At 38.7% G+C, this 10,744-nt stretch overlaps 1 protein-coding gene across 2 annotated transcripts in view; it reads left to right on the forward strand.

The window, feature by feature from the left end:
- Positions 1 to 10,715, forward strand: part of LOC131356630 (inactive ubiquitin carboxyl-terminal hydrolase 53) — a 37,158-nt gene extending 26,443 nt beyond the window's left edge. For both annotated transcript variants that reach the window (XM_058395766.1, XM_058395765.1), the window contains 5 exons: positions 2,124 to 2,191; positions 8,301 to 8,337; positions 8,494 to 9,197; positions 9,306 to 9,412; positions 9,899 to 10,715. In XM_058395766.1, coding sequence (XP_058251749.1) covers positions 2,124 to 2,191; positions 8,301 to 8,337; positions 8,494 to 9,197; positions 9,306 to 9,382 — 886 coding nt within the window. In that variant the 3' untranslated portion in view covers positions 9,383 to 9,412; positions 9,899 to 10,715. The remainder of the gene's footprint in view (positions 1 to 2,123; positions 2,192 to 8,300; positions 8,338 to 8,493; positions 9,198 to 9,305; positions 9,413 to 9,898) is intronic.
- The last annotated feature ends 29 nt before the right edge of the window (positions 10,716 to 10,744 follow it).

Consider the following 10,744-nt stretch of genomic DNA (forward strand, 5'->3'; position numbering starts at 1 on the left):
GTAAGGGTGTGGGTGTCTGCATTTCTATTGCAAATTAAATTTTTGGAAATTTTAGAAATTGCAAATTTATGTTAATTTCTTTCATTAATTGAGTAGTCTACAGCCTGAGTAAGGCTGTAGACACTAGCCACCCCATGGGGTCTGTCTGTCTGTCTCTGTATGTGTCGATCTATCTCAACCTCTCTGTCTGTCTGTCTGTCTCTCTGTCTGTCTGTCTCTATATGTGTCGATCTGTCCTGACCTCTGTCCCTGTATCTGTTGATCTGTCTTGACCTCTCTGTCTGTCTGTCTGTCTGTCTGTCTGTCTGTCTCGGTATATGTCGATCTATCTGGACCTCTCTGTCTGTCTGTCTGTGTGTGTATCGAACTATCTCGACCTCTCTGTCTGTCTCTGTATGTGTCGATCTAGCTCGACCTCTCTATCTGTCTGTTTTTGTATGTGTTGAACAAGCTCGACCTCTCTGTCTGTCTGTCTGTGTGTCCATCTAACTCGACCACTCTGTCTGTCTGTCTCTGAATGCGTCAGTCTATCTCGACCTCTCTCTCTGTCTGTCTGTCTGTCTGTCTGTCTCTCTCTATATGTCTGTCTGTCTCTGTGTCGATCTATCTCAACCTCACTCTCTCTGTCTGTCTGTCTGTCTGTCTGTCTGTCTCTCTATATGTCTGTCTGTCTCTGAATGTGTCAGTCTATCTCGACCTCTCTATCTGTCTGTCTCTGTATGTGTCAATCTATCTCGACCTCTCTCTCTGTCTGTCTGTCTGTCTCTCTCTCTATATGTCTGTCTGTCTCTGCTTGTGTCAATCTATCTCGACCTCGCTCTCTCTCTCTGTCTGTCTGTCTCTCTATATGTCTGTCTGTCTGTCTCTGTATGTGTCAATCTATCTCGACCTCTCTCTCTGTCTGTCTGTCTGTCTCTGCTTGTGTCAATCTATCTCGACCTCTCTCTCTGTCTGTCTGTCTGTCTCTCTATATGTCTGTCTGTCTCTGTATGTGTCGATCTATCTCGACCTCTCTCTCTCTCTCTCTATCTGTCTGTCTGTCTCTGCTTGTGTCGATCTATCTCGACCTCGCTCTGTCTGTCTGTCTGTCTGTCTGTCTGTCTCTCTATATGTCTGTCTGTCTCTGTATGTGTCGATCTATCTCGACCTCTCTCTCTGTCTGTCTGTCTCTCTCTCTATCTGTCTGTCTGTCTCTGCTTGTGTCGATCTATCTCGACCTCTCTCTCTGTCTGTCTGTCCCTCTATATGTCTGTCTGTCTGTTTGTTTGTTTGTTTTTGTTTCTTTATGATTCCTTTTACTAAACCCCAACTCCTAATACACCTCCATCCAGACATCAGGTTACTGAGTGTGCTGAAGTGCTGAAGCTTTGTGCAAGCTTTCTCTTCCTGCAGTCGAGCTCGATGAGGAGAATTGCTGTTGCAGTAATTTACAGACTCACTCATTGAAATTGAATGTCTGTGGTGCTTGGCAGTATTCCACAGCTAAAATAATCATAAAACCTTAAAGCCCGCCTAGTTAAGGCCTCAATTTAAAATGCTTAGAGTGAAATACATGGCATAGAAATGTAAACCCCATATCACATCCCCATTCCATGATTTTTGTCATCACAAAGATCAGCATTTTCAGAGACGTCTGTGCATTTTATCTATATTTTCATGGTTTTATATTTGTGGTGATAATTTACTGTAACAAGATGTAAGCTTAAATAAAATAAATAAGCCATTTGTTTCTCTTTAGATTAGTACTTGATAACATACTATTAGTCTCACAATAAAATGTTGTGACCTGGGAGTGTAACACAAGTGGAATTAAATGCTTTGTGTTTCAGTTCTTGCTATAATTGGTTTGTAATTTGATCAATCTTTCACAGCCTGTAATGTGAGGTGTTATCCAATACCTCCACAGTGATAGATAAAAAAAAAAAAAAAGAAAAAGTTTTTGTTGTGAGAAAAGAGGTAAAGAGGTGGTGATCACATTCCACTGAGGTGAAGCAATGGTTTGGTGTGAGAGTAAGCTCTTGAAAAGCCAGGGTGTGGGGGGAAAAACCTGTAACCTGCAAATCCACATGAGGAGATTAGCTATTGTGTTTTGTCACACAGTTTATTAATTGTGTACTTCTTAGGGACCCAGATTACCAGCGGAGGTATGAGGACTCGAAGGCAGACGGCTCACAGACTCCATTTTCTTTCGGTAAGTGTATAAGATGAGAGATACTTTCAATTTTGTTGTATCTAATGACAGTAATGTGGCGAAACACAGAAAGCAACAAGGATATTTAAACATGACTGAAATTTAAATTAAGGACAGAATACAAAAATAAAGAACAGCGTAAAATATTAACAAGATTGCACATTAATGTATTGGTTTCATTATTAAAATTATAATTATGAGAATCTATATTTTGCACATACCATAAAGCCATATTGCACATTGTATAAGGTGAACTGTATTTAATAGAAGGTTGTACTGTAGAGCATTTTTCCTAGAGCAAAAAAGGGTAAGCTTAATAAATATCCTTATTAGGATATTTGCCTCCTGATTGATGTGAGGAGTGTGTGTGAGAGGGCAGGATGCACACTGTCTGCTCATCCTGGCACATGCCTCACAATAAAGATGTCATTCATCCACCCACAGATTAGGCAGGAACACAACCTACTCTCTAGTTTCAGCAGAAAGTAAACAACGAAGACAAAGAAATGTTCTCTGGTTCTCCGAATGGCGACGCAGGGCAGTGGCTCTTTGCTTCTCTGCAGGAGTGATACAGGATTTAGAGAGCGGTGCTGCCCAGCTGTGCCCACACGGCCAGAAAATGACAAGAGCAGGGTTGTCAGGAAGGTGACATTTAAGCCCACATGAAAATAAAAAGTGTTTCTGCATCGTCTCTGTTTGTTCATCGATCTTCCGCATGATCATATTCCATATGACTTGATGCGTTAAAGGGGCAACTGGGGTTGCATCAGTCAGCCAAGCGTTAGTCCCGCCAGTGAGCTTTCAGTGTTTTTGTCCTGTTGAAGGTGGTTTATGTAACAGTTATGACTTGATGAATTGAAGTGGAAAGAGCAGCATTTAGAGCTGACCTCATGCTGGCCTGGGAGCGCCTCTGTACTCAGACATGTTAGCTGTTTGCTGACCTTAAAGATTTGTTCTCTGTATCTTCTGTGAGATGTTCTCTTATGCGATATATAAAAGTCACATAAAGTCGATCATAGGAATAACATTGACCATTTTGCAATTAATCCCAAACTGCATCGTTGTGACTCTGAAGGCTTGTGGGCTCAGCAGTTCTTGCAGTGTTATTGCATGTTTGATGTTGATTTGTATGTGTGGTTAGTGTTCCTCCCTTCTATTTTATTCTGTTCCATTTTGCAGATTGTATTGACAGGCCAATTTGGCACCCGTTCAGGGCCTTTGTGTCTGCAGTGTGAGTTTCAGTGTGTTCATTCTGCTGAGCGTTATGATCCTGTGCTTAAAGCTGCAGACGAAAATAAAACCTTTCACATGTTTTTGGATCAGCCGTATTCGCTGTGTTGAGAGGGATTTTGTAGGAAATCTGATTTTATCTTTTTAAATCTAATTTTAGACAACTGTATTACGAGTCAACAAAAGCGATTAGTTTTACAGTATAGCTGATTTTGATCGTTATATGCATCTACATGAAGATTTCGCCAAAAGGATTTTTATATCAAAATGCATTTAAATGCTAATTAGTCTGTAATTGTATAATAAACAAAATAAATAAACAAAATTTACTATATATACACCACAGAAGGTGATAATTATTTTGTCTACTTAAGCAAAAAATGTATAGAATTAAGCCAAATCAGGATACAGTATCATTAGAATAAAAATAATCCAGTTTTTTTTTATTTATATATTTTACTTTTATTTATTTAGCTGATATTTGCACTGTGCAGAAATTCACAGTTGGCATGAATCACTATCCCCTTTATTAACATTAATATTTAAGTAGATCTACAGTGAGTGAGTAAAAACCCATTTTAACATTATCTTGTGTGTTTCTTTTGTCCTAAAATACATAAAAAAAAAAAAACTCCACAACCACAAAATCTGAAAAGTGCAACATATCAATAATTGAGTTTCTCTCATGCCTTGCATTTGCATTTAGTTTTGTGTTTTTGCCAAAAATGTCTGCTACTCAAGAATTACACAAATATAAAAATCTGACTATACTGCTGTTATTAAACCACATTTTTTTTTAGAAATCTGAATGTAAAATAAACACAGGAACTTGAAGGTAATTGGGTTTTTTTAGCCTAGCTGCCGGAGCATAGCCTTTGTTAGGCTACAGAATGTTATTGCTTTAACTTTCCTTTTTTAAGAGGATCTTTTAAAAGCTGCTTGTTCTTGTGATTTCTTTTCTCACATACTAACTGCTGTGTATTTTGCTTGCATTTGTTTAAGCTCAGTGCTGCGCTCATTACTTTCCTGGCTGAGAGCTGCACTTTGTGTCCCACCAGCTGTAGCTAAAGGTCAAGTCAGCAGGAACTACTGAAAGTTCAACCTGTTCAATGGGCATAGCCTTTATTGGGTCTGATTTAGTATTGCATCTTCACATTAAATGAGATCTGCTTCTAATAATAAAAAAAAATGTGTGTGCAAAAAATTATTATAAGTAGAACTTGATCCATATATCTGACAGCAATCTGATCTAGCTGAGAGCTGCTCATTGTAGCTTTGTAGTGATGGCTGTTTTTGGAATAGAATTTCTTCGGACCAAACCGCTAGTGACACGTGATTCGTTGTAGCATTTGGCCTCCAAATATATCTCGGTTAAGTTGGAGGTCAGTTAGGTTTTCTTCACTTTTGAAGAACAGTAGCTTGTGCTAGTTTGTCATTTAAATCGTCACAAATGTAAATAAATGCCAAGACCTGGTTTAAAAATTTAGGATCAAATACATTTGTATTAAATGTCTTTTGCATATGCTTGTACCATGTTATCTGGCATTTTTGTTTGTTTTTGTTTGTATTTTCATGGTTCTGATTTTCAGTATGACTGAGTTAACAAAACAGGTGTGAGACAGTGAGCTGAGCCGTGACACTGTCAGTGATCTCACTCTCCCAGTTCAGACCAGTGTTGATTTATGGCTTCAGTTGTACCAACCGTAGCCCTGCCCTTCCAGCCAGTCTATCTTAAGCTCCCACATTGCCAAGAGCACTGCCGCAGGCTTGTCTCTTCACATGATATATTTATGTCCTTAATTAATGCTTCTCCAAGTGTGAGACTATCATTAGAATATCAGTGTTCTGGGCTGTGGGCTGTGTTCAGTGAAGGTGTGTACACATGAATGAAGGAACAGCCTCCCAGGGGCAGTGTAGATGAGATCATGTCTCAAACTGTGGATATTGTTTTCACTGCTCAGAAAAAGTATTGTTTTGGTTTGTGCTTCTCCTTTTATTTATATATATATATATATATTAGTTACAGTATTTTTTTCTGTAATCGCAGTTCTGATCACAGGATTGGTTTATATTCATGTGCTCATTTAACGTACATTATTGTTTTGATAGTAATGACTAATTCACAAGGACTATGTCAAGCAAGTCTAATAATAAACCTGTTCAAAACATGTTCAACAAAGCAGAAACTATAATCGTTGATCAGTGTTCTGAGTTTTGGGTTAGTAAAGATCAGTAAGTTTTCTGTGACTGGTACGACTTCACGACTTTGAGCTTTGTGGTTTCTAGGAATCGTGAGTGTTTAAGGCAGGTGAACGAGCATCTGTTTACAGTTTATGTGAGTGATGACAGGACCTAACTTGTCTTGTTGGGATTCCACATTATTACTGTACTACATTATATGGCCAAAGGCTGACTATATCTAACCATCGCACCTATAATTGGGTCTTCCCCAATCTTTTGCCATAAACTTAAAAGCATACAGTTGTCCAACATGTACAGGATTGTATAGTTGTATAGGATATTTGTATGCTGTAGCTTTACAGTTCCCCTTCCCTGAAGCTAACAGGTCCAGACTAGTTCCAGCATGATGATGCCCCTGTGCACGTAGTGAGCTCCATGAAGACATGGTTTGCCAGGATTGGAATGGAAAAACTCAAGTGTCCTGACCTCAACCCCAGTGAAAACATTCATGATGAATTGGAACACTGACTGTACCCCAGACCTCCTGATCTAGCATCAGTGACTGACCTCACTAAAGCTCTTGTGGAAGAATCAACGAATCCCCTCAGCCACACTCCAAAATCTAGTGGGAAGCCTTCCCAGAAGAGTAGATTTTATTATAACAGCAAAGACCTAGAATATGTAATGGGATGTTCAACAGGCACGTATGGGTGTAATGGTCAGGTGTTTATGTACTTCTGGCCATGTAGTATATGGAGGGTTAAAAAGCATGAGGTGTTGTTTATTAATAAATGTTACATTTTTAATAGTTGTGGTGAATGAGGAATCTAAACATGCACAGTAATGCTGTTATAGCACAGTGTAATACTAACCCAAAGTGAATTATTTTCTTATAGCTTAATGGCTCGATCCTTATCCTTATGAAATCGATCACGAGCAGCCTAGTCATGTGATTTCTAGTTAGAACATTTTTGGCCTTCCCAGAAAACTCGGAGCTAAGCCCTTGGATTCTGTAGAAATATTCATTAGTGCAGTGATGACTGTACTGTGATTAAATAACACTGATCGTATTTCAGTTTGTACTTCTGTCTGGATATGTCTGCAGTTCAACAGCTTTATTTGACTAAGAAGTAAAATATACTGCCTGTCAGCCTTCAAGCAGCAAAAACCCACAAATGGTTTGTGTAAATTTTCACTTGTACAAGTGCAAAGTCTATATTTTGTTCTCTGTTTCTAGCATTAAATCTGCTGCCATCACTTTAAGTTGTGGCTTTCAAATAGAGATCCTTTACAGGAGACCTAGCAGCTTAAACATGATCGGCTTGGAAGAAACAGGTTAAGAGCAGAACCCAAAATGAGGTCTAAAGTCCTGTCATAATCGTGCACTGGCTGAAACAGACTTGCTGCTAATGCTCTGAGAAAAATAATAACAACAGAAGGTGGGGGAAAGCAGTGTGCTGACACATCACATCTCTTTCGCGCAGGCTAGTGCAGTTTCACGTCTCTGGGTTTGCAGGCTGCATCTCCGGGGAGAACTCGTACCATCCTGCTCGAATGCTGGACATGTAGTGCTTTTTCCCCCCTCACATATTTTTGTTTTTTTATACTTTTATTTTAGCAGGCATATCTGCAGAATGCTCATTTTTGTATCTTGTTTGATATAAAGTGCAGAAAACTCCATTGCACTGATGAGTGTAAAATAATGACAATATAATTTACACATATTCCCCATTATTTAAATCAGTTTAAGGGTTTATTTATATTAAAAGATATTTTTAGTTTTATCTGGCTGGAATTTATTCTTATTATATATTAAATGTTTAGTAAGTTTACGAACTTACCTAATGAACCGGTGTATATTATGTTTGTCCTTTATATTGAGTCCCAGTCCACCTCAGCTGTATCTGCAGTGTGTGCATGCTCAGCCGTGCTTTGGCTGGATCCTGAGCGTCCTCTAGTGGTTTTATTTGCATTCACATTTTCTGTTGCTCTGTTAGATGATGTGCGTCATGCTACATTCACACATGCGGTGGTTTTATGGCTAGGGGCTGCACTATGAAGTCGACAGTAGGCTTAACGACTACTGGTTGCCATAGAAACCACCATCAGTACGGCAGAACTCGCATTCCAGTTATGACAACAAATCAGTTTTCTCACCACTGCAATGAAATATTCTGGAGGGAGATTTGGCGTTTGGATATGTAAATGTGAGTTCTATGACAAACGCTTCTCAACTTTGTTGTGTTTTTGGACACGCCCCCCACATCTAGTCGCCAACGGTCACTGATGGCTTTTGCTGAAAATCTCTAGTCGCTTTGACTCTGAGAGTCAGTGTGTGTGAACGACCCTTTAGAATGAGACATGCTGATATTTTATGGCAATTTAGATTTGGTAAAATCTTCTACACTGGTGAGCTGATGGAAACTGATTTCCTCAGTAATTTGTTGTTTAATCCTTGGAATTTTGCAGTAAGGTGAAACTCGTTTTCTGTTTATTCATTCAAAATTTTATTTTGTGGTAGCTAAGCGGCTGGCTTATACTAGCACATATGCATTGCTGTCATTTCTTTGTAAATGTGCAAAATATTTAGCTGAAGTTATACTATTCATACTAATTTTATATCCAGTAGAAAGGTATGTCAATCAATTTGAACAAATTATTAAGAATCTAATTTATATTTTTATTTGCTTTTTTATAGGTGAATTGCAAGGGAAAACCCATGAATATAATCTCAGGTAAAGCACTGGTGAAAGTTTTAAAACTGTTTTGTCTTTGAAACACCTTCAAATTGTGTTATTTTGTTTATATATTGTCTATATGAATTATGTCTTTTGTTAACACTTGAATCAAATTCAAGGACATGATTAATTGATATTTTTATGTTGTTATAGACTAAACAGAAGAGACAGAACAGATGGAGTGAATGGAAGTAGTGGGACTGCATTATTCAGCAAAACAAGCAGCTCTGATTGGAACAGCTCTGATGATTTGGCCGGTCCTGTATCAGAGCAGGAGGATTCTCTATCTCAAACTGATGTGTCTCCACTTGTTCATCACCAACCAGTCCAGAGTCCTTCTCAATCCTCACCTCCACCATTACCGCCCAAACCCCAAGCCCTGAGATCTGAAAACAGGAGAGATCTAATCCAAGACTTTACTCAAACAAGACCCAAATCCCCGGCCTATAGAGGAGGAACTTTGTCAAAGATGAGCTCAGAGATATGGCTCGAGAATTCTGAGCCAAATATGCTCTCCTCATCAGACAGCAGCTCTAAATCCGGCTCGTCCGACCAGGAGAGGAACGATCTGTCTGCCAGCGAGAGCGAGGACAAGTGTCCCAGCAACCCTGATTGCTACGTCGAGCCCACTGTCACAGGAGAGTATGCAATCCCCACCACCTACTTTTCTGTTGATAGCTGCATGACAGACACTTACCGGGCTAAGTACCATAAAAAAAGATCTGCTCTTCATGCAGCGTCAGATTCTAAAACAGGAGAGCACACATCGTCTAGCGAGAGTGATCACGGGGATACGGCATCCCCATCTCCTGCAGACTTAAAGATCCCAGATCTGTACAGGACCAAGAAAGACACAGGTATTATTACCATGTAGTCTCAATTCTTTGACATCCAACTCCATGTGATAGACGAAACTGCTGAGTGTTAAACGTTGAATTTGACCCCCCAAATATCCTTCCTTTCAGCCCATACCAGCAATAAACCCATCGTAAAATGGAATCCTGTGTCTGTAAAAGGACTGGATGAACATGGCTTCCTATGACACCGAACATGACTCCCACCAGACATAAAGGTAATTATTACATGATGTGTGTATGTACGTATGCAAACACCCAAAAGTCTCTATACATAGGGGAAATTAACTGGGGTTTTTTGTTTTTTTTTTTTTTTGCAAAATGTACCTTTTAATTACAAAACATCCTCTAGCTGATTGACATTTCTTTGTAAACACGCATGCAGTCGTCTCTCCTACTCGTGGCAAACTCGTGTTAACACATCTGGTGTTATTCATGTAATTTCCATCACAACCTTGAGTCAGCTCCCTGCCATGAGAATGACTTCAATGCATTCTTCATTAGTTAAAGGCGTTCTTAAAGGCTAGCAGAAAATAAATATATATAACATATACTAAGCAAGAACATTTTTTACAAAGACTAAAAAGTGTTCATTTCTGCGATGTACGGAGGCTTTTGGAGCAGTGTGTGTGTGTACTTTTTATTTACAATACATACACAAATGTAAAACCATATTTTCTAAATATCTTTGTTTCTTTTACCAGATGTGATTTTTAAATGGACCTAGTGCCAAAGAGTTCAGGCCACACAAAGACCGGAGACACCTACTGTATGCTGTCATCATCATTGCTCACCTTCTAATTGCATCAGAATCATTCAAGCAACAATTCAATGAACATCTTTGCACATTTATGAGCCATTATAGAATGAAAAATGCAATGTTTTTCAGTCAGTCTATTTTAACCTGGAACTCAGAATGTAGGAAACTACTATAAGACCTATGGCATGGAAGAGCTGCTCTGATCGCACTAGTATGTTTCGGGATGTTTCCAGTGCAACTGGATGAGAACGTTGATTATTTAAATGTATGGATGATTTATTTCTGCTATGTATGATGGTCCTCTCTGGAATGGGAAATGATTTAAAATATATTTTCATATTTTCTTGTTTTGTTTTTAAGATAAAGCCAATACTGCTTAATGATTTTTTTTTTTTCCCCTAATGAGTTTACATAATTTTCTACTATCATGGTTGTAGATGGAATGGGTTTGTTTCTGAGTTCACTATGTCCATTAAGCAAGCCTACATGCACTAAACTACATTTTCTTTCATGTGCCTGCCAGTTATTACAATCAGAAGACATGCCGGTTAAACGTGCTGCTCTATGTGTAGCAGATGGAAGGAGAAACACTGACTAATTTACTAAAGCACACAGATTGTTTTTCCATCCATTAAAACCAGTTGAACGCTACCCAGCAGTCGTGATTGTTTTTGCTGTATCCTTTTTTTTTGATTGCACTTTGACACACTGATCTCCTTATATTGATCAATTCAAGGTCGCACATTTTTTTTTTTTTTTTTTTTTTTTTTTTTTTTTTTTTTTAAAGAGT

This window comes from Hemibagrus wyckioides, linkage group LG07, assembly GCF_019097595.1.
Source record: "Hemibagrus wyckioides isolate EC202008001 linkage group LG07, SWU_Hwy_1.0, whole genome shotgun sequence".
In the NCBI taxonomy this organism is placed as follows: domain Eukaryota; kingdom Metazoa; phylum Chordata; class Actinopteri; order Siluriformes; family Bagridae; genus Hemibagrus; species Hemibagrus wyckioides.